Source organism: Pararge aegeria, chromosome 21 (genome assembly GCF_905163445.1).
Source record: "Pararge aegeria chromosome 21, ilParAegt1.1, whole genome shotgun sequence".
Lineage (NCBI taxonomy): Eukaryota > Metazoa > Arthropoda > Insecta > Lepidoptera > Nymphalidae > Pararge > Pararge aegeria.
Genome location: NC_053200.1, coordinates 2,151,455 through 2,176,405, shown reverse-complemented (window position 1 = coordinate 2,176,405; position 24,951 = coordinate 2,151,455). Strand labels below are relative to the sequence as shown.

The 24,951-nt window shown below is 38.7% G+C and overlaps 1 protein-coding gene across 1 annotated transcript; it reads left to right on the top strand.

Moving 5' to 3' along the window:
* The first annotated feature begins 1,723 nt into the window (after window positions 1-1,723).
* On the top strand, window positions 1,724-21,384 carry LOC120633405 (uncharacterized protein K02A2.6-like). The gene is made up of 5 exons (XM_039903611.1): window positions 1,724-5,666; window positions 17,446-17,615; window positions 18,819-18,939; window positions 20,551-20,767; window positions 21,222-21,384. Exons 1-5 carry the CDS (start codon window positions 1,724-1,726, stop codon window positions 21,382-21,384), a joined length of 4,614 nt encoding a protein of 1,537 aa, XP_039759545.1.
* The last annotated feature ends 3,567 nt before the right edge of the window (window positions 21,385-24,951 follow it).

The window sequence follows — 24,951 nt, the reverse complement described above, 5'->3', positions numbered from 1 at the left end:
GGATCATTACTTACCATCAGGTGAAATTGCAGTCAAGGGCTAACTTGTAGTGGTATAAAAAAGAAAATAAGTAGATGATAGATAGATAGATAGATAGATAAAGTCTTTATTGCACAAATTAAAAGCGAAAACAAGAAATAACAAAACAATAAATAAATATATATATATAAGATGCGCAAAGGCGGTCTTATATATATATATATAAGACCGCCTTCGCTTCTTGTCAAAAGTATTTCTTACACAGTTCTCTTCAGAATTAAGTCGAGGTTACATTTATATGAAATGCGACTTCTAATACTATTCGGCGTACATTTAAACTTTTTTAAGACTGTAAACTAAAAGGAGAATGCCGGAACACGGTTTCGTTTGGTGCCTCATTTAAATTGGTATCAAAAATTAAGTTTAGTTTTTTAAAAAAACCTCTCAAATCACAAGCCTTAACTTCGACGGTTAAAAAATTCTTTTAATGAAATAGATTAGTGGTACTAATATATTGAGAACAGTACCATCAACAGGTAGGTACAATAATCGCATGTGTAAAAAATAACCTTAATTCATGAAATTCATTTGCATTTAACTCTTAAATCCGGCGAACTAGAGTTTTAATGTTTTTGGTAATGTATTGTAATTATTAAACCCTAGAAGGGTTGAGATAAATTACAAGAAGGCACCTTATAAGTACTATGTGAAACCAAATCCCATACTACGTCCGGCATTCTCCTTTATAATGAGTTATAATGGTAGTGTCAGTAGTCTTACATATATCTTATCTTATCTTATATCTTTAAACGAGCAATTCTTGTATATATATAATTGGAATCTCGGAATCGGCTCCAACGATTTTCATGAATATACAGGGGGTTTCGGGGGCGATAAATCGATCTAGTTAGAATTCATTTTTAGGAAATGACATTTTATTTGTGTTTTCCGGTAATAACCGATTTGGTGCAACGAAGTTACTCGGGTCAGCTAGTATATATCTTATATCTTTAAACGAGCAATTCTTGTATATATTTATAATTGGAATCACGAAATCGGCTCCAACGATATTCATGAAATTAAATAAATATACAGGGGGTTTCGGGGGCGATAAATAGATCTAGCTAGGATTCATTTTTAGAAAATGTCATTTTATTCGTACTTTCCGGTAATAACCGATTTGGTGGAGACGAAGTTGCACGGGTCAGCTAGTTTTAGTAATAGTAGAGTTCGTCCGGGGAAGTACTTTCGCCATGCGTATTTCTGCCGCTAAGCAGCATTATTGCAATTCTGTGTTCCGGCCTGAAGGCCGTGGTTGCCGTTGTTATTAGCGGCACATGACTTAAACCTACGTCTCAAACTGATGGACACATGGCGGCATGTTGCAGGACGTGCTCCTTGCATGTTTTCCACTTATCATCAGGTGGGCCATCTGCTCGGTCCGTCAATTATTAATATAAAAAAAAATTGGTTGTCTGTAAAGTCGGCTTACTGACGATAGTTAAACGTGACAACGTCGTAAGAAAATACTGATGAAATGGTTGCATTTTCAAAAGAAAATTTTAATTTTATTTGTGATGTGTATGAAATATGTAGGTAGTTTTGTAATGACTGCACCATGTGGGTATGTCAGTATAAGTGACCAATAAATCAGTTCAGTATCTGGATCTCGTGGTTTTAATACACAACATTGGCGACGAGTGTCTAATAATTCGGAAATCCACGTTAAATTGTTAAAATAACAATGCCACTCGGTAAAGTGGAGAGTTTTCATGTCGGTACACAAGATTGGGACGCGTACGTGCGGCGCGTTATACAATTTATCGCGCTAAACAACATCGAACGTAACCTACACGTGGCCACGTTGGTCACTTTAGTTGGTGCGGATTGTTACGCGTTAATGTGTGATTTGTGTTCTCCTGTGCATCCTGAAGATAAAACATTCGACGAGTTAGTAAAGTTAGTAAAAGATCATTTGGAACCCGAGCAATCCGAGATAGCTGAAAGACATATTTTCCGGCAGAGAAAGCAACAGCAAGGCGAAGGCGTCAAAGTTTACCTACAGAATTTAAAACATCTTGCTAAGACGTGCAGTTTCGGGGCACAGCTTGAAATTAATCTAAGAGATCAGTTTGTCTCGGGATTAATCAGCGAGGAGATGCGTTCGAGGCTTTTTGCGGAAAAGAATATTGATTATCGTCGCGCGGTGGAGTTAGCGTTGGCGCTGGAGGCGGCGGAGCGGCATGCGACCACGGCATGCGCTACGGTCGCTCCGGGCGCGCGCGCACTCTCGGACGGCGCGTTCAACGACGACGGCCTACACCGGGTGGGCCCCGTGCGCGGCTCGCAGGTGGCGGGCGGCGGCAGCGGCAACGGCGTGGCGGGCCGTCGGGCCTGTGCGCGCTGCGGCAAGGGTCATCCGGGGAGGTGTCGCTATCGATATCATTCATGTGATTTGTGCGGCCAAAAAGGCCATTTAAAGGCAATGTGTGAAATGCAAAAAAGAAGTGAAGTGAGTGCGAGAGTAAAACAAAATAGAGGTCAGATTTATTTTAATAATTCCAGTTCCGAAAGCGAGAATGATTGTCACTTTTATAATATAATTAGCGGTGGAGATGAGGGCCCCTATTATGCTCTTTTGAATATTAACAACGCAAGCCACAAATTTGAAATTGATACGGGCAGCAAAATTTCAGCCATATCGCAACAATACTACAACAAATTCTTTAGTATTTTTCCCATTCAAAGTAAAACTTTAATATTAAAGTCTTACACTGGTGATATTATAGAGACGATCGGTTACATTTTAGTCGATGTGGTATGCGGTACCAAATCTGCCAAATTAAAGTTGCACGTTGTACCAAATGGGGGCCCTCCTCTCATGGGCAGAGCTTGGATAAAAGAATTAAAGTTATCTGTTATTCAATGTCATAATTTGTGTAGTGAAGACTCTATTGCTCTTAGCCTAAAAGAGGAATATCCCGAAGTGTTTGCGGAGGGGCTAGGCACTTTTAAATCGCGATTCCGTTTGCGTTTAAAAGACGACACGCCTGTGTTTGTTAAGGCGCGTGCGCTGCCGCTAGCACTTCGGGAGCCGGTTGCGCGCGAACTCGATCGCTTACAGCGGGAGGGTGTTATTTACAAAGTAGACAGATCTGACTACGGGACACCTATAGTCCCGGTTGTCAAATCAAATGGTTCGATTCGTATTTGTGGTGATTATAAAATCACTTTAAATCCGCGTCTTAAAGATTTTCATTACCCGCTGCCTCGGATCGAGGACCTATTCGCCGCACTGGGTGGAGGTGAGCAGTACACTAAGCTCGATCTGTCTAATGCTTTTCAGCAGTGTGTTCTAGAAGACGAATCACAACCGATGACGGCAATCACGACTCACATGGGCACTTTTGTTTATAGGCGCGTTCCTTTTGGCATCAAATGTATACCTGAAAATTTTCAGAAAATTATGGAAGAAACGTTGAGCGGATTGCCCTCAACGGCAGTATTTGCTGACGATATTTGTGTAACGGGTAAAGATAAAAGCACACATTTAAGTAATTTAAAGGCGGTGTTACAACGACTGAAAGAAAATGGTTTAAGAATAAATTGGTCTAAATGTAAATTTTTTAAAGACAGCGTTACTTATTTGGGCTATAAAATAGATAAATTCGGTTTGCATACAGACGATAAAAAAATTGAAGCTATTGTTGCAGCACCGCCTCCAACTAATGTATCACAATTAAAAAGCTTCATGGGCTTAGTTAACTTTTATGCAAAGTTTTGTAAAAATATGAGTGATATTTTAAATCCGATGTATAACCTTTTAAAAAAAAATGTAAAGTGGAATTGGGATGAAAAGTGTATGAACGCCTTTATTAAGATAAAAAAGGTATTGAGTAGTTCCCCGGTGCTGGCGCATTACGACCCGAACCTGCCGCTCATACTGGCGGTCGACAGTAGCCCGTACGGCTTGGGCGCAGTGCTGCTGCAGCGCGGCGCGGACGGCGCCGAGCGGCCGGTGTGCTGCGCGTCCCGCACGCTCGCGCCCGCGGAGCGCAACTATGCGCAAATAGATAAGGAAGCGCTCGCCATTGTGTTCGGTGTGACGAAACACCACCAGTACCTATACGGGCGGCATTTCATTTTGCGCAGCGATCACCGCGCTCTGAGTTACATATTTGGGAAGAATCGGGGCATCCCGTTGACTGCGGCGAGTCGCTTACAGAGATACGCGGTCAAATTATGTGCGTACGATTTCGAAATTGAGTTCGTTAGGTCTATTGAAAACTGCCAGGCCGATGCGCTCTCTCGACTCCCCTTGAGCTCGACTAGCGGTCGAGTCAAGAGCGAGACGGAAAGATGTAGCTATCTTAATTTTATTCAAGAAAATTTTCCTGTCAGTTTTAAAGAAATCAAGACTGAGATCGCGAAAGATCCTTTATTAAGTAGAATCTACGGCTACGTAATGTTCGGTTGGCCGACTAAAGTTACATCTGAATTGGAAAAACCTTATTTTAATAGAAAAGATAATTTATATATCGATCAAGGTTGTTTAATTTGGGGGTATAGAATGATAATTCCTAAAAAGTTACGCCAGATGGTACTAAAAGAGATACACGACGGACATCCCGGTATAGTTAAAATGAAACAAATCGCTCGTAACTATGTGTACTGGGACGGCTTAGACGCCGACATTGAGCGCGTGTCGGCGCAGTGCACGGCGTGCGTGTCGCAGCGCCCCGCGCCGCCCGCCGCGCCGCTGCACTCGTGGCCCTGGCCCGCCGAGCCGTGGTCGCGTTTGAATATCGACTTCTTGGGACCGTTCAATAACACGTATTACTTAGTTATCGTAGATGCTCATTCCAAATGGATCGAGGTCGAAAAGTTGCAGACCATATCCGCAGCAGTCGTTATAGGTCGTTTGAGGCAACTATTCGCTAGGTTCGGGCTCCCAAAAATTATACAAAGTGACAATGGCCCGCCGATGTCGTCAGCGGAGTTCGGTTTGTATCTTAAACAAAACGGTATCAAACATAACCTCATAGCCCCATATCACCCTAGTAGTAACGGGGCCGCTGAAAATTCGGTACGTACTATAAAAAGAGTTCTTAAAAAAGCTGTTGTTGAGAAAATGGATGACTTAACTGCGCTCAGTAGATTTCTTTTTACGTATCGAAATACGGAGCACAGCACCACGGGGCGAGAGCCCGCCGTGGCTATGTTCGGTCGGCGGCTGCGCGGCCGCCTCGACCTACTGCGGCCCGACGCCGCCGAGCGCGTGCGCGCCGCGCAGCAGGCGGCCGAGCGCCGCACCGCGCCGCCGCACGCGTTGCGCGAGGCGCGGCCCGGCGACGCGGTGCTCATACGGGATTATGCTAGAAATAGTTCTAAATGGGCGGAGGGTGAAGTACTAGAGCGTAAAAGTCCTGTGTCCTATGTAGTTAAGGCTAAGGATGGCCGGATACAGAAACGCCATATCGATCAAATCCTAACAGACAAACGCAAGTCTCGGCATTCGCTAGCTCTAGTGGCTCCTATTGGTGAAGATACTCCCAGCTCAATGACTAATAAGCCTGTGGAAACAGAACAATTGGAAGTTGGTTTGGCTGATATTGGAGGAGGTTTAGTTTCTAATAGTGTGGAATGTGAAGAAACTAAACTTCCTGGGCTGGAAGAAACTGAGGATAGTATGCGTCCGCGTCGGGAAGCTGCACTAGAATGTGTTAAAAAGATAAAAAGAAAAGAGTAGCTTCTATTATGTTATTATAATGTCTAGTAGACTGTGATAGAAATCTAATTGTGTTATTTGTATACCTATTCCGTATTGTGTACCGTATAATCACTTACTAATCAAAATTATGTGTATCTAATAATCATAATGTTAGTCTAAGTAATCATCATGTATATTATTTATATAAGATCATGTATATTATTTATATAAGAGGGGGACAATGATGTGTATGAAATATGTAGGTAGTTTTGTAATGACTGCACCATGTGGGTATGTCAGTATAAGTGACCAATAAATCAGTTCAGTATCTGGATCTCGTGGTTTTAATACACAACAATTTGTTTGATTGATATTATCGTTGCTATAAACAATTGACACAACATTCACTTTTCACTGCAGTTCATCCTTGCCGAAAACATGTAAATGTATTATTGTACAGAAGCTGTCCACGCGGAAGCATCGCTCACTCAAGTAGGAGAGAGACAGATGTCGAACGCGGAGGCCGACTGTGCCTCTTTGTCGCTCGTTCCGCGCTCTCGCTTGCACTTCAAGCCTTGAATGGAACGCCTCAGAGGTAACGCCGCATACGTCACGTTTTTTCGTGCGTGCAGCCAGCTCCATCGAATTATAAGACGTTGTCACGTCAAAAATAGCATTCTCGCTGAGATCCTTAGAACTAGAGTAAATATACATAGTATTGCGAGGAGCGAAGCTGATGTGGCAGTGAAAAGGTGTGAAGTGACGTCTTACTTCACTTTTCTCTGTTTTTGGACACAATGCACTGCATGCAATAATGGCTGAACGAGGATTCTGTATTTTCTTAATTATTATCCTGCGTCTATCAGTGCGTCTTACATCATTTGTAGCGGCTAGTGGCGTGTATAGAGGGAATGCACAGGGTATGCAGATGATATAAAATAAAGAAAATCGCCAGTACGAGTTATAAATACTCAAGGGTAGGCTTTCTATAACTCTTACAATGCCTTAAGTTTTTTATAACTCTTACTGGAGATTTACTCCATTTTATATCATCCGACTAGCCCAGTGGGCAGCGACCCTGCTTTCTGAGTCAAGGCCGTGGTTTCGATTCCCACAACTGGAAAATGTTTGTGTGATGAACATTAATGTTTTTCAGTGCCTGGGTGTTTATATATATTTTATAAGTATTTATGTATATTATACATAAAAATATTCTTCAGTCATCTTAGTACCCATATCACAAGCTAAGCTTACTTTGGGGCTAGACGATGTGTGTATTGTCATAGTATTTTTATATCTATATATATAAAAGAAAAAGTGTGTGGGTATGTTCCGTATAGGCTCCGAAACTGGACTGGACCGATTTCAATGAAACTTTCAGGGAATCTCCGGATTGACCTGGCGAGTAATCCTGTAAAGTTTGGTGACGATCGGAGCACTCCTTTTTGAACTGTCAAACTGTCAAATACAGCTTTTATTTACTATGATGATATTCTATTGTTGGGTGTACATGGATGTAGATAATGATCTTCACCCGCTCGAGAAGAGAATAGAAGAGAATGAATACGGAGAGAAATAAATGATTTAATATATTATGAGACTTAAATTAAAAATTTAATGATGTAAGTTTATTGTTTAAATAAAATAAAGCAAAATCTAGCCCGGCGAAGCGGGCTGGGTACGCTAGTTTATTTATAATATCTGCATACCCTGTGCATACCCTCTATACACACCACTGGTAGTAGCAGTATAATAGCATACTGCTGAACTAAGGGCTTCTCCTAAGATTAGGGTCTACCCATAACCACCACGCTGGCCAGACGGGTTAGTGATCGCAGAAGATGATAGTAGCAGGACACAGGACGCTGATTGCCGTTAATATAACAGATTATATTCCCATAGCCGCGTTGTACGATACCAGTTAAAAAAGTGGGGGTGGTGACAGCTGTGTTTTGATCTGCCGTCACTGCACATCACACAAATGACAACAATGTAAAATGTGTTTCAATATTTTTTATAAAATATACTATCCCAGTGTACATGCTCTAGAAATATCTTCGTCCTGGTCGCACACGATCGTCTGCGATAAGTAAAAGTTGCCAGCGATGGAATCTCCGAGTCCGTACCTACAGGCGAAGTCTTTGATGGAGAAGTTTGTGAGGTTTAAAGGTAGACTGTAAAAAAAATATAAAAAAAATAACTTTAAAAAGCGGTTTCAGAAATAAATGTTATGCCAACTAAAATATTAAACTTTTCTATAGATATATTAAGCTTGAATGCTATATGCTTTTGACATTCTTGATTTTAATCGCATTCTAATCTTACTATTCAATAATTTTTTACTGTTATATTCTATTATATTCTATTTAGTTTATATTCTATATATATTATTGTTTAGATTTGAAAGCGGAAATAGCCTAGTGCTTTGGTTCACGTTCGGTTTTCTGGGTTTGAATCCTCTAACTTTTCTAAATTGTATGCGTTAGCAAACAAAATATCATTTGCTTCAACAGTGAAGGAAAACATCGTGAGGAAACCTACACCTGAGCGTTCTCCATTATGTTCTCAAAGGCGTGTGGAGTCCATCAATACGCACTGGGCCAGCGTAGTGGACTGCGGCCTTAACCCTTCTCATTCTGGTAGGAGACCCGTGCCTACAGTGGTCCGGTAATTCGTTGATATAATGATGTTAAGATACTGCACGCCACGTTTGGCAAAACACTATCTATAACCTTTTTTTTTAAATATGTAACAGCTTCAAGATCTGTATTTTGCACATAGAGATATTCTATACTATCCTATTCTATTCATAACTAGCTGTCCCGGCGAACTTCGTACCGCGTACCTTTTTTTTTTTTTGATGAATATTATTTTTTTAAAACTTATTATCCTATTCCGGTCTAAGAGGAATCAAAAAAATCAAATATCATAAAAAAATTGGTCCACCCGTTCTTGAGTTATAAATGGTGTAACTAACACAACTTTCTTTTATATATATATAGATAGATTAGGAGCTCAAGTCTTCATATATTTGAACACAACCGTTCTGTATCGAAGAAGTCACAACACTAATACCGCTAGCCACTATTCGGTCGAGCCTAACTCGTTACTGCCATTGTGGTTATTTCTTGCTTTCGAAAATTCTGTAAGCACATCTATATCCGCTTTTCGCGGTCGACTGTGTGTTGGGGAAGTTGTGAGCGGGCTGTAGGTGGCTAGAAGTGGATGACGAGTGTGCAACAGTGATACCCTAGTCAACCTCTTTTTTCACCGTGGTGAGAGTGACTGTTGTACGCAAAATACCTGCAGAACGAAGTAACTTACTTTTGTAATTCCGGACGTGTAATATCTATTAGCGCACTTTGTTTAAATAACAGGATCACATATCTGTGGTAGCCAGTACCAGGGTACGGTATGGCAGGATAGTAGGAGGTGAGGTAATCGGCCTGAACGAGATCATTGCCTGGGGAGTTTACTATCAGTGCGTGGACCTTTTGAGCGTCAATAGGTGCGATGCCTGGAAAATCGGCGTCTAAAGAACAAAATAAATCTTTTAAAACTTTAATGAGTAAATGGTTTTATATCACTTTAATAAATTTATATCATGATTCCTCATCATCATTATCGTCATTTCAAATGATTGACGTCCACTGCTGGATATAGGTCTTTTGTAAGGCATTCCCAAATCCACGATCCTGAGCCACTGGTTTCCAATCGGATGGACCGACGGTGTACCAACGGCGGATCCAGGGGGTGGGTCATGGGGGTCATGACCACCCCCTGAGCTGGTTCCAGTGTAAAATAAAGAATAAAAAATGTTAAGTACAGTAAGTACTGTACTTAACTTTTTTAGGTACATTAATAAAATACCTACTTTTTACTTCTATCTATTGTCCTCAAAATTAAATCACAAGTTCTCGACTTGACCACGACTATGTGACACCCTCCTGGCGCCAAAGCTGGATCCGCCCTTGCGGTGGACAGGCGGACGGTGGACAGACGAGTTGCGGGGATCCGTCCGCAACTCGTCTGTTTGGAGATCGACCAATGCTGCGTTTACCGGTGCGAGGTCGCCATTCTAACACTAAATCGCCTAGCTGTACGTCTTTGTCGGTGGAGTGGTAACTAGCCATGGCAGACCAGAGAAACTTCAAAAAATTATAAACTCCCAAATCGCCCCTGCCGGAAACCGATCCCGGGACCTCTTACTTAGATTCACAGCCATTGCGCCCGGCAGGTCGTCAAAACATAATTGTTTTTCAGTGGCTGGGTGTTTATATCTATATTATAAGTATGTCGCAGCCGGAAATGAGTACGGACACTAAAATGAAACGCAAACGCGCCAGCTAGCGGCTAGCATGCATCAACAGTTTTGGCGCGCTTCGACAGAGTCGTGTCGGGGTCTACTGACTAGATTGGGATTATTAATTAGTTGGGACGCAAGGCAGAAAGACGTCGTCACGGAACTGTCCTACGTTTCTCTTAGTGGTTATTATTTTAAAAGTTTGCTTTTACGATATTAGTTAAATTCAGTGTAAGAAGTTAAATTCAGTGTTCGAACAAAGCGAGTCAAATTTAAAGGTGTTCTTATTGCACGATACCTGAAAATTGCCCACACGATGTCGGACGGATCAAGTTAAAATCCGCCCGATCCTACAAGTATATATGTATATTATTCATAACAATATCAGTCATCTTAGTACCCATTACACAAGCCACGCTTACTCTGGGGCTAGATGGCGATGTGTGTATTGTCCAACTAGGTATATTTATTTATTTATCTTTGCCGTGATGGGTTATGGGTCAAACTGTGATCGTAAGTCAAAAAATACTCACCAAGTATTGTAATAGTGTACAAAGCACCCGGCTCCGCATGAAAGTGTATGTATGGAGGGATGGAGGCTGAGTATGCTGGAATCTTGTTACCTAGATTTACTATTTCCGAGGAAAACCGTACCTGCAATAATATTATTATCATTGCAATGGCCGGTAGTACTTACAATTCACTGTCTCACTACTACACAGTCGCAAGTGCGGGCGCACGTCCCATCCGTACCTTGTCCGTCATCAGACTACTCGATTGACAGCTAATAACGGTGAAGGAAAACATCGTTTGGAAACCTGCATGCCTGAGAGTTCTCTAAAATGTTCTCAAAGGTGTGTGGAGAGAACCAATCAGCCCTGGGCAATGAGGAAGGGTCACCGCCGAAGCCTCCCACCAGACCAGACCGGAGAAAACTACCCCTGACGGGATAGAGCAATAATAATACTATAGGCAACCTTTAGAGAAAAAAAGAAGAACAAGAAATAAATTATTGCACACAAATTTAAAAATATACTTAAAATAAAATAGTAAAAAATAAAAAAAAATACAAAATGCTAAACATTGCATGTTTTTGCGCGGCCTTTTTGCTGCAAGCAATCTCTTACAGGTAACAGGTGAAAGGAACAACTGTAAGAAAGCGCGATAGTGAAGTTGTATGAAAGAAAATATTGCTTTAAGGACTAAAAATAACTATAAAATATAAATATAAAAAATTAGGGGTATTTTTTATATTTATATTTTATAGTTATTTTTCTTTATAGTTACTTTCGATATGGTAATGAGAAAATTGTGAAAAAAATGATTAATCCGCCATTTTGTGGCGTCGGCCATCTTGAACCGATTTTCATCAAATATAACTAAGACCTAAACTAAAAAAAAACCTAAAAAAGTAAACAAAATCGGTTCTTCCTTTTGGGAAACATGATGCCACAGACAAAGCAAACTTATAACACCCCGTCTTTTTTGCGTTATGGGTTAAAAAGGGTTTATACTTACAGAAAGTTTTTTTGGCGGAGGTATATTTATCACGGTGGGTACCAAGAAAAAAGTAGTAAATGCTTGAGCCACGTCAGAACATGTTTCATACTCGCAGATGACGGCAGAACAATTTGCTATAAATAGCATTAATGTTAAATTTAGCAGCAACATGGTGTGTGGTGAAGAAGTGTGAATTATCTGCGTCACATTAAAACTGCAACAAATTTATTTATTGTAAATGGAATTGGTGTAGAAACATAAAAGCGGTGATAGCGCTTTGAGAAGAAGCTCGACTTCACTTTCCGGGAGCCGAGTTCGAATTCCAGAGCGCACCTCTAACTTTTCGTTTTAAGTAATTAAAATATCACTTGCTTTAACGGTGAAGGAAAACATCGTGAGGAAACCTGCATGCCTGGAGTTCTACATAATGTTCACTAAGGTGTGTGGAGTCCACTAAACCGCACTGGACCAGCCTGTGGGGGTTAACCCCTTCTCATTGTGGGAGGAGACCTGTGCCCAGTAGTGGGCCGGTAACGAGTTGATATGATGAAGTTTTAATGGCATATTTAAATATAAGTGTCATTTTTAATGGAATATTAATATTTAATAGATTTAGTCAAAAGCACAGTCTTTCAACTGCACAGGGTTTCTGACCAGGGCAGCCAAAGTACTTCTTCCATACAAGTAACGTAAAAAAATTAACGTAGGTAGTGCTCCTGTGCCTGTATGAAGTGCACGCAGCCGACCTCTAGGTTTAGATTTCCGAAATAAAAAGTAGCCTATGGTAGGTTTCTCCGTAAACTCCCTGTGTAATCTTCTACCTGTTTCTGAAATTTTGTTTGGTTTGGATGGACGAACATTTTTGTATGCCGTCGTGTACAAACATTTTTTTTTTTTGTATATTGAAATTACATATAGACATTTTATTAATTTGTATAGACTAAACTTACTGAACGTGTATGACTCAGAAGCGCACAGAGGTATTTGGTTAAAGTAACTAAAAACTAGTAGAAAGCATTTTATATTTGTCTTTTAACGCACCTGATAGTAACTCTAATTTATTGTCCTAATTATTTCAACTTAATTAACACAAATTATTGCTACATTATCATTTTTATACCTAGTTTATTTTAGGTTTTCTGTGATAATAATTCGAAGGAGTAAATTTTAGGTTTTAATTGCGTTAATATTCAAATTTATACTAGAAACCTATTAAATTAGTCTATTTTATCAACGATTACAAAGGTATTAGACATTTAAAATACAAAGGTAGCTCACCAGAAAAAGCGAAGCTATGTTTTTACACGCTTTATTAGCTTCACCGGTATGTGTGTATGTAACCGACCCCTTTGAGCTCGATTTTGTCCCACTTTGAACGATTAGATTTCGTTCAAACTTTGTAGACGTATCGAGGACCGATGACAATACCCTAATTTGAGAAGATTATTCCAATTTTCAATATAAAAAAAAAAAAATTTTTTAGTTTTTTTCGAACTATTAATTACAATTACTACAAGCCATCTAGACCCAAATGAGATCAGTTACTTATTTTTTATGGAAAATAAGGCATTAATCTCTGTCTATAATAAAACTTTAACGGGACAAATTCCGTACATTAAAAATATTTTTTAAGAACATTTTTGGAGGGCACTTTATATATATAATCGCTTGGTGCCGTGAAACAAGTTTTATCTGCCTGTCTGCCTCTTGGCCGCGCATCACGCTGAAACTAGAGAATGGATTCAAATGAAACTTTGCATGTTTTGAGTACTTAATACGAGGTAGGACTTAGGAATTTTTTCATTACGGAATTCAGCACAGTTTCTTTAGGAGAAGGGGTGGAAGTAAATTACACACAAACTCGTAAAACGCGTGAGAAAGTTAGTAGATAAATAAAATTCAACAAACACAGAACATTATCTAATTGCGTAAATCGCCGAAGCATGTCATAGAGTTTCAAGAGCCTGTTTTGTCTACTGTATGGCGCAGGCCTTCTGTTAGTAATTAGTATTCTGTTTTGAATTGATGACTTTCCTGGCGCAGCGTTGAGTGCTGTGGTATCAAGTGGTGTATTCGTTTCCCATTGGGGGCTAAGTGGAAATTTATAACTTTTGAATTTCATCTGGTCTGCTCTGGTGGGAGGCTTTGGCTGAGTGTAGTGACTACCATACCGACCAAGACGTGGCGCGAAGCTATTAGGCGTTCAGTTACGTTATCGCGTAGAAACCGGTTAGGTGACAGGTTTAATATAACTGCCATACCGCCTAACCCGTTACCATCTTAGACCACATTATCACCTGGATGTAACCAGGTGAGATTGCAATCAAGATATAACTTAGAGTGCAATAAAAAAATTCAGCTTCTCATACTCGCACAGCTCTGGTGGATAGTCAGCCTTAAGCGTTCTATAAATGTTAGTTTCAGTTAAATAAAAGTGTAAATAGTTTGATTTTTTTTAGTTCAGACACACCTCATCGAGTTGCTGTAAGTATTATTGGATTAAATATTAAATTCATCAATAGCCTATACAATATCTCTTGCTTCAACGGTAAAGGAGACCTGCATACTTTAGAGTTGTACATAATGTTCTCAAAGGTGTGTGGAGTCCACCAATCCGCACTGGGCCAGCGGCCTTAACCTTAACCCCTTATCACTGTGGGAGGAGACCTGTGCTCTGTAATGGGTTGATATCATGATGTTGATGATGGTTTTTCTAGTTTCATAATGACGAAGGGGGAGTCGCGGGGAGCCGCCCAGAATCGTGCGTTTGTGAACGCCCTACAAAAGACCTATGTCCAGCAGTGGACGTCAATCGGTTGATTTGTTGAGCCGCTGGCTTAATAAGGTTGGTGACCCCTGCAAATAATTAAGCAAATCTTTGAAGTATTCTCTTTTAATTTCAAGATACAATGCGACCAATTCGTTGTATGATAGTTATCTCACTGGCTTATACGGTCTTGGGGACCAAATACTCCAAAGTGCCCACGGCTTTTAAAGCCTACAATTTAACTCCCGATGTAATACCTACGGCACCTGAAAATTTCCTTAATGTAAGTACATACTACTTTTTTAAATTTATAAATTTAAAATGCATATTACAATTTATAACGTGGCCTCCGGTTATAGCGCAGTGGGTAGGAGCTCGACTTTACATTCGGGGGCCCGAGTTCGAATCCCAGCACGCACCTGTAACTTTTCTAAGCCATGTGCGTTTTAAGTAATTAAAAATATCATTTGCTTCGACCGTGAAGTAAAATATCTTGAGGAAACCTTCATGTCTGAGAGTTCTACATAATCTTCTCAAAGGCGTGTGTAGTCCACCAATCCGCACTGGACCAGCGTGGTGGACTACTCCTTTACCCTTTCTGGTTGTGGGAGGAGACCCGTGCTTTGTAGTGGGCCCGACATTTTGAATCGTGGCCTGAGCGCTTTACCGACTCAGCTACGGATCCTATATCATACCTATAGCAACTGTAGCGTCATCTAGAAGAAATCATTGTACTGGTTCGATATACTTTAATACCGTATAACAACGGTCACTTACATTAATATAGCAATATCTATGCCAACATTTAGCACGATCCGTCCAGCACGGCAGCATTGGCAGGAGACAATTCCCCGGGGAAAAGATGAAAAATTATCTCATCCGAGAGCTTTATCAACTCTTAGGGCATTGGCGCACAAGTGGAAATAATATTCAAATAATATATTTGTAATAATAAACGGGGGTAAACTTTTCCTATTCCATGTTCCAGTGATTTAGCAGGTGGGCACGTTAAGTATATCCCTTGTCCCCGGGGATATAATTGTCTCCTGCCCATACTAGCCGTGCTGGAGGTGGACACGTTAATTATATACCTTGTCAGGGGATATAATAGGGGGATATAATTTTTATCTCCTGCCGTTGCTAGCCCCAGTGGTATGACCTGTATATGAACGTGATATATCAGTCAGTCAGTTAGTCCGTCAACTGTTCCTTTTCCATCTGTTCCTTTTACAAAAAGGTGCAAAGGCTTACAGTGGTAATGATTTTCAACAAATAAACGGGCTGTGTGTGTGTCCTTACAGACAGTGTAATTTTAGAAACTATATGCTGTTTACCGGTGTACGGATAAACCCGATTGGATTTTCGTTACGCCGTAATATATTAAGTATAGTATATGTTTATTTAAAAACTAGCTGCTGCCCGCGACTTCGTCTGCGTTTGATTTTTCTTTTTATGTGGCATAAAATTTAGTTGTAGTTCTAAAGAAATTTAAAAGTATTCAGTATCACAAAGCCTGTGCCAAATGAGGGGTTTGCTGCTGTCCGCTGAGGAGTTCTGTCCTGTATCTCCAATCACATTCATCAGATGTACACAAAGTTTGGGCAAAATTAAACACATATAATAACCTCCATAATACAAAAATAATCATTTAAATCGGTAATAATTTGTCGGAGTTATGGTGTAAAATCGTCAAACAATTTCATCCCCTCTCCCAAAGGAACCGAGCTTAATGTCGGGAAAAAAAGTATATATTATTATCTATATTACTTCTAACATATCCAAGAATATGTGTACAAAGTTTCATGAGGATCGGTTAAGCAGTTTTTGCGTGAAAGCGTAACAAATAAACTTACATTGACATTTATAATATTAGTAAGGATTTTTCAGTAATCTATATATATAAAAGAGGATGTTTGTATATATGTCATCGATAAACTCAGAAACTATTTGACCGATCATTATGAAAAATGGTATGCTTATGTATTTTTTCACGGAGAAGGTTTATATGCTATGCCCATTGATGTAACTCCCCACCAGGCGGCGCTGTCAAGTATCGACTTCCGCCCCGTTCAACCGATTGTCATAAAAATTGGTATGACCATGTATTTTTCCACGGAGAAAACGAACATGCTATGTCCATTGATGTAACTCCCCACCAGGCGGCGCTGTCCAGTATCGACTTCCGCCCCGTTCAACCGATTGTCATAAAAATTGGTATGACCATGTATTTTTCCACGGAGAAAACGAACATGCTATGTCCATTGATGTAACTCCCCACCAGGCGGCGCTGTCAAGTATCGACTTCCGCCCCGTTCAACCGATTGTCATAAAAATTGGTATGACCATGTATTTTTCCTCGGAGAAAAAGAAAATGCTATGTCCATTGATGTAACTCCCCACCAGGCGGCGCTGTCAAGTATCGACTTCCGCCCCGTTCAACCGATTGTCATAAAAATTGGTATGACCATGTATTTTTCCACGGAGAATGTAAATATGATGTCCATGTTATTAAATATCACCATCATATAGCGCTTCAATGCATTAAGTTCTATAGCGATCAACTGATTCAAAATTTTATATGCGGCAATGAATGCAATAAAATGTTTTCTCAATAAATTCAATGAGTTATTTTACAACTTATATTAAATAAGAAAATAAAAGAAATAACTAACCTTCTTTTGTAAACAAAAAAATATAATTTATTTAAAAAGCAAATCAGCTAACTTCAAATATATCATTTGTTATTGAAAATAAAAATAAAGCAATAAAATAAAAAATAACTTATAATTATTATTTTTAAATAACATGATCATGTACTAAAAAAATTGATTTGTAATTTTAATTGTAAGTGTAATTTAATGAAAGTCAATAATACTCTTAATTAGTAAGTATACTCAAGACTTTAATAATAATAAATAGTTAATTTAAATTGTAAATAGAAAAGAATTAACTAATTAATTGTTTATGTAAATAGATAAAACAGGTGCTACACAAATAATATTATTTACAATGCCACGGAAAAAATCAAATATCGGAAGATCAACGAGAAATACGAAGCAACAGGCAACCAGAAGAACTACAGAAAAACCGCAACAAAAAAAAAAAAACTATTAGAATCAAACAGACTTCGAGCTTCGTCTTTGAGAGCTAATGAAACAGATAGTGAACGTGTTGTTCGAGTTACAGACCTACGATCAAGAGCGTCTTCATCAAGAGCTGCCGAAAAACCTGACGAACGAGCTCAACGTTTGGATGATCAAAGATTAAGACAAAATCAGTTAAGAACTAAAACCGATCTTAATAAAGCAGCCTTTAATTACGATAAGAAATATGATTACAAGATCCATCCCGATGTGGTCATTGGTTCAATGAATGATGATGACAACTAACCGGGAAATTATTACTAAATTACGGATTATGCTTCATGAAAATAATTGTTTGATTAGAGATTTTAAATCTGCATTAGAAGGTGCGACAACAGATGATTTCAGGGTCATTATTAGAGCAGATAAAAACCTTCGAATGAGCATGAAAGACGCTTTAATGCACCCGTGGCTTCTGAAGTCGCAGCTGTAATTGTTGGTACAGAAATTACAAAAAGAGATATTATTATCACTAAGCGAGATCAAACCAAGCAACGTGTCAAACGATCAACTGATCGTTTAAAACAATAATCTAAATAAAAACAAAAAAAAAAAAAAAAATTTAATATTAATTAATTAATTATATTATTAATTAAAATTTATCTTTTAAAACATTAATTACATCTAAACGCGAGTGATAATATCATTAATAATTACCATGTCCAAGCTATTGCAATAGTTGTCTCTGTTTCGTCACCGTAATCTTAGAAAATATTTTTTTTTATTTCAAACGCACTTCATCGATTAAAAAACTAAAAGTTATCATTTTAGCTTTAGTACTCACCGATTACTTGATTGGTAATTGTATATGACCAATTATTTTCACCAAACGCATTATCAGCATAACTGCACAAATTTTCGAAAGTATACCTAACCTACCCTTTTTGCGTAAAATATTTATTGAGCAGCTGATAACTTGTATATTATCAAAATATATAAAAGGCAAAGGTCACTGACTGACTGACTGATTGACTGATCTATCAACACACAGCTCTAACCACTTGACGGATTGGGCTGAAATTTTGCACACAGATAGTTATTACAACGTAGGCGTCCGCTAGGAAAGGATTTTTTTAAATTCCATCAGGGATGAAAGTTTGTAAAAAATTCTTCATTTATCAATTTATTTTTCAAGCTACATCAATTAAACTTTGATTTTAGGTTTTCGATTTATAATAAAGAAATACGTAATTCATAGGGGATCAAAATTAATATGAAAGTTTCTGATTTTCTAAGTAATTTCCGTTCATATTTTTCTATAAGCAGCAAGACCTTTTTTTAACCCTTTGTAGTAAATTTAACAAATCAAAAATAAAACTTAACGTGAGCGAAGCCGCGGGCAAAAGCTAGTAATAATAATAAATAAGTCGGATTTCAATTTATACATTGTCTTATATTATTGTATAATGATTGCAGGTCTACTATCCCACCGCTGAAGTGTGCTTAGGAGATGTGATCTCACAAACCCAAACGTTGGTGAAACCAAAAATCGGCTTCAACTTCAAACCGGGTGTAAACTATACCATTATAATAATAGGTAAGCATGGTGGAGTGAGGTACATAATTACATTCAATTCAAAATTTCTTTATTCATGTAGGCCTATCACAGGCACTTATGAAGCTTTCATACATAAATGTTTACATATTTGTAAGGGGATGGTGATAACTTCGTTCGCCAACTTAAACCTAAAGCTACGATATTGGATACAACCACGCGTTACTTTGCGGAATTCCATGATATATTATGAAAATTAAGCTTAATCTGCTGTACTCCGCGAAAAGCAGGAGAATCTGTATGGTAATTTACAACTTTCCCAATCCTGATACTCCAAACCAAACAGATCTTCAGCAATTTCGCACGTTTCGCTCCGAAACCGGAGCATACTCAGATGTTGATTTTACAATGAATAATTGTTACATAATATATGTAAGTGTCTTAACATTCGTAGAGTTATTTAATCAAGAATGATAGAGTAACAGAAAACATTGATACACTGATCGGAGCGTAGACTAGTAGCAGTAAAGCATTTTGTGACAGAGTTCCTCCGGGGAAGTACTTATGCTTATTTCTGCCGCCAAACAGCATTGTAACAATGCTGTGTTCAGTGGCGTGCATTGGGTTTCTTACCAGGGTGTGCATACACCAGGAAAATTGCATAAAACGGCAACAATTCTCCTCCTATTCGAGTTATATATCAATGTTAGGGTATGCAGTGCTTTTGTGCATGTATGGAGTGCACGCCACTGGCTGTGTTCCATGTTTCCGCGTGTTTATGTCATTTATTGATTTTCATTATTTTTGTTAATTCTTAACAATGCTTATTTATATAAATAAAAAAACAACACATTTAAAAAATTATAAAAAAAAAACCATCCAAGCGAAAGCTTCTTAAGATGTTGGTTGAAGCTTTTCGCGAGAAGACCATTGACTGAAACGACTATCGGAACAACGGTTGACTCAACACTCCACACGTTTTTAGATACTTTAAGAATTAACAGGCTTTTATAATTTTATTGTTAGGTAGGTACGCGTCGCTAGTTACTACGCGCGTGGCGGTCTTTAACTTAAATAGGGCTGTCATAAGTGAATACTTAGAATGTTTACGGTTAGTTTGTATGGGAAAATAAACATGCTTCTTTTGATTAAATATTTGTTTATACATTAATTTTTTTTTTTTTTTTTAATTTTTTTTTTAAATATACTACGACAATACACACATCGCCATCTAGCCCCAAAGTAAGAGTAGCTTGTGTTATGTGTACTAAGATGACTGATGGGTATTTTAATGAATTATATATATAAATACTTAGAAAATACATATAAACACCCAGACACAGAAATCCATTCATGCTCATCACACAAACATTTTCCAGTAGTAGGAATCGAACCCACGGCCTTGGGCTCAGAAAACAGGGTCGCTGCAAACTGCGCCAATCGGCCGTCAAAATACATCAATCAGTATACATCAATCAGTATACGTATAGCTCATGGAAAGTATTCGATGACGATGACGCGAGCACCAACTCGTTTACCCAAAATGTGCTTAACGCGCCTTAATAAGTTGTACTTCAAAAATACTAGGACTTCATGATCCGTAATGTAATGTAGTAGCTAGATTAACAAGGCACGATCCTCTCGTACTTCCAGACCCCGACGTTCCATCCGCGCAAGCTCCTGTACTACGAAGCTACCTCAACTGGATGCAAGTGGACGCTTGCGCCAGTACCCCGGGGCTTCTCGCGGGGACTACGATAGCGGATTATATGACGATCAACCCCTACCCGGGCTCGGGGTACCATCGCGGCACAGTGCTGTGCTATGAGCAGACTAGACCGCTTGATCTTGGGGCGATAGCGCGTAAACGGTGAGCGATACCTTCTTCTTTTCCTGGTGCCTCTCCGCTATTGGAGGTTGGCCGTCTTCTCTTTATATAATATCGGTCTTTCGTCAAATGGAATCGTTGTGCTTAAAGACTATCCCAGTTCATTCAATTTACGTTCTCTTTTTCTCAATTACACACTTTGAGAGTCTGTGGCATAATCGAGTGTGTTGCGTAATTCAAAAAGGCTTGTTCAAACGGTTTTATCGCAAATACTTCGACTTTTTTACGCCCAAATTACTGATTTTAATTTCCATCAAAACGTATAATAAGATTGCTTCCTAAGTTTTCTGATGCACAATACTTATTTGTTTTGAAGTACTGAAGTTGTTTAAGGTGAATCTATTTTAGTTGTTTAATATGTATTATGTTCGTTAGTGATAACAGGCATTTACCCGATTCTCTACGGACGAGATTACCATACTTTAATTGTTTACAGATTGGCGGTGAGACGTTACCGTTTTGACGTGGTCGCCTTCGCGACGACGTATGGTTTGACGCTCGTCGGTGGTAACTTCTTCAGAGTCGCAGTGCCAGCGGTCTACGACGAATACTACTGTAACAATTGCCCGACTTGCCTTACAGATGTATATGTTAAATAAGTTAATATTGGTAATAATAATTTATGAAAAGAGTTTATGCTGGAGCTATGAGTTTTATTAACCGCCGAACCGGAATAAGATAACCGTTAACTCCGCTCTCATCTCTCACAAAACAGAAAAAATCTTGTTAAACAATAAAATTATGTTGGAAAAGAGCAATCTGCTGAGTTTCTTGTCGGCTCTTCTCAGTGGAATCTGCCTTCCAAACCGGTGGTAGAGTTACTACAAACAGACTGACTTGACGTTTCAAAAGTGCTTATAAATTAGGCCTACTTGAAATAAAATTTTGAATTTTAAATTTTTGTTATAATCGTCGGACCAAGTAAATATCCTACCTGATAGTGGGAAATCATTGTCCATAATCTTAGCAACACTGCATGGCTTCTTTACGTAGAGTATTGTAAAGAAGTGCCCCCTCAACCTATATTTAGTTATTTAGTAGTTTTGCTAATGAAGATGAAAAAAAAATAAATCCTTTTGGAGCTGTCAGGATTTTAAGCAAAATTGGAACCTTTTTTTTTTAAATTTCTTTATAATTTTCTATTATGAGTTTTAGGGTTGTTTAGAATTTTCTAGAATAATACCGTTTTTGTCGGCGGTAAAAGGAACCTATTTATTTCTTTTTAATTGAGGTTTACACGAACTTATCATGTGCTGTTACTGGTGGACAAGTAAATGATATCCATTTTTTAGTGGATCGGGGGATAAATTTTCTTTGTCCTGCATAAGCTAGCCGTGCTTAGGACAAGATTATTGTACTGCTTGACTCGATCAGGAACCTCTATAAGGCGGGAAATAGGTAAACAGAAACTCTGGGTAAAATCGCGGGTAAGTAATAATAATAATAATAACGTTTAATTCAGATAAAAATCCATAGCTACAACAATAACAATTATCTTATTTACTATATAATAAATTAAAATTGGCCAAACCTATAAATAATAAATAATTACGAAGCTCCTAAGTAAGTTAGGTTCCCTCTTGAGTACTTGGGTGGGGTGTGTGAGTACCAACCCAGTGCTCCATAAAGGGATTTTCCCATTATTTTCAAAATATTGTTGGAGCTTCCGCGCATTCTGCTCATCATTGATGCAGATCTTTTTCTCATGATTGCGTAGAAGTTATCAACGTGATTCTCCGCAAACATTTTTGATGCACTGCGCGGCAGCCCCAGCTATACTCTGAAGCCATTAAATGCCAGTAAAAAATATAATAATAAAATAGCACGAATGTAAAATACCTGCTACACACAAAACTTTATTAAAACCGTCACATGTGTTGGCGCGGAGCCAGTGCCGAGTCTCTCAGCGGTTTTCACTTTGACCCGTTTGGAAATACACGGGAAAAATAATTATTGTTGTATCATGTTGCAGAGTAGGTATAGTTATACAGAGTTCCAACGAATGACCTTTGACCGTTCTATAGTAGTGCTTTTTGTGACAGAGCTCGTCCGTCCGGGGAAGGACTACCGCAACGTTTATTTCTGCCAATAAGCCTTTTATGAACTCCAGGAAGTGGTTGCCGGTGCTACAGGCACATGAGTCTTAACACCTACGCCCCAGGTTGACGACCGATTGGCGCAGATTGCGGCGACCCTGCTTTCTGAGTCCAAGGTCGTGGGTTTGATTCCCACTACTGGAAAATGTTTGTGTGATGAGCATGAATGATATTCTAAGTATTTATGTATATTATTTATAAAAAAAAAAAGTATTCATCAGTCATCTTAGTACCCATAACAGAAGCTACGCTGAAATTGGGGCTAGATGGCGAATTGTGCATTGTCGTAGTATTTAAAAAAAAAAATGTTGCTGGGCCCAGGGTGGCAATTCTTTGGCCATGTTTCTTTGTACAAAATGCAAAGAGTTGCACTGTTCATAGTCGATAGTATTCCACTAAACATCAGGTGGTCAACCTGCTTGGCTTCATTAAATGCGTATAAAGCCTCTACAATGTCGCGACGCTGTGTAGACAACGTCGGTTACCATCTGTTCATTACACTATTATCACACCTACAGAGATCCAGTGAAGGCACCTAGCCTTACGGTAGCAGTCGTACGATAAGTATGGGCAAGAAGGACCCTTTTTGGACACAGTAGTAAGGGATCTTCTTAACTTCTATAGTCTATACATTATCGTGACGCTGTCTAGACCATGTCGGCATTTACCACAAGACCGAAGACTTCAAAATACTGCGTCTCTTCTTTTTACTATTGCAATACAATAAATAAATAAATAAATAAATAAATATACTACGACATTACACACATCGCCACCTAGTCCCAAAGTAAGCGTAGCTTGTGTTATGGGTACTAAGATAGCTGATGAATATTATTATGAGTATAATACATTATACACATAAATACTCATAATGTACAGATAAACGCCCAGACCCTGAAAGACATTTATGTTAAACACACAAACATTTTCCAGTTGTGGGCATCGAACCCAAGGCCACGACTCAGAAAGCAGGGTCGCTGCCGACTGCGCCAGTCAGCAAGACAGCTTCGGTGTACAAAGCCTCTAAATATTGTCATAGCAAATGCGTTTAACTACTATTCTGTTTAACTTAACTTCTTTATACTGTGGTTCAATTGAGATATCTTTTCTTTATGCTGTGGTTATACAGAGGTCCTATCGGGGGAGTCTTGTTGGCCTAACTAGTAACGGAAAATTTGCTTGTACAAATTGTTTCTACTAAATACTATTAAGTGCGACAAAACAAGTGTGGCATAAACACGATTTTTATGCTGGTCTTTACATAATATACACCGAAATACTGATTTTTAAGCCACTAAGTACAAAGTTACAATGAAAATATGATAAAATAAATATTATACTAAGTGCAGTCATGCTACGTACTTCTATTTTGATAATGTGGGATGGTGATAACAAAAAAAAACGACCGGCTAAGTTTGTTGTGGGTTTCTTCTTAGACCGCGTTTGGAAACCTCGTAGCTTTAGTTTTAAGTTTACGAACATGGTTATCGCCATCATCTCACTACCGTGTACTTCTCATGTAATGTACGCATTAAAAGTGCTTGTAAAAAGATATTTTTGACTTTGTAGATTTTGTAGATTTTGTAGATTCGACTAGAACCTCAAGTTGTCAAATGTTCACTCTAGGCAGAGAACCCTTTTCGCATAGAACCAAGCAGTTTCAATACTTTTAAGCTAGATGGCGTTGTAATAAAAATGATAATATAACAACAAATTATGTGATATTGGTAGTTATGATATTTTTTACTTATTACGGTCCCACGCAACTTCGTCCGCGTATGAGTCAACCAGATAGATATTCCTCTTCCGCATCCGCTTTTTTTTTAAATTTAATTAGGAACAATTATTTCATTAATTATTTTGATGTAACTTACTTCCTTGCTCCTTGCTTCCAATGCGTGCGATGTAATAATCGCACGCATTGAATAGGAAAAGGAATATTTTTTCCAGTTTTTGCAACATTTTTCATTGATAATCCGCTCCTATTGGTCTTAAGATGATGTTACAATTATTAATTGTAAAATCAACATGTCCTGAGGAGGCTCCGGTTTTAGAGCAAAAAGTACGTAG

Coding starts and splice junctions, on each gene's coding strand:
- LOC120633405 (XM_039903611.1), top strand. CDS start 1,724: ATGCCACTCGGTAAAGTGGAGAGTTTTCATGTCGGTACACAAGATTGG. Junction 5,667..17,445: donor GCTGGAAGAAACTGAGGATA/GTATGCGTCCGC, acceptor TTCGAGTTACAG/ACCTACGATCAAGAGCGTCT. Junction 18,940..20,550: donor CTATACCATTATAATAATAG/GTAAGCATGGTG, acceptor TCGTACTTCCAG/ACCCCGACGTTCCATCCGCG.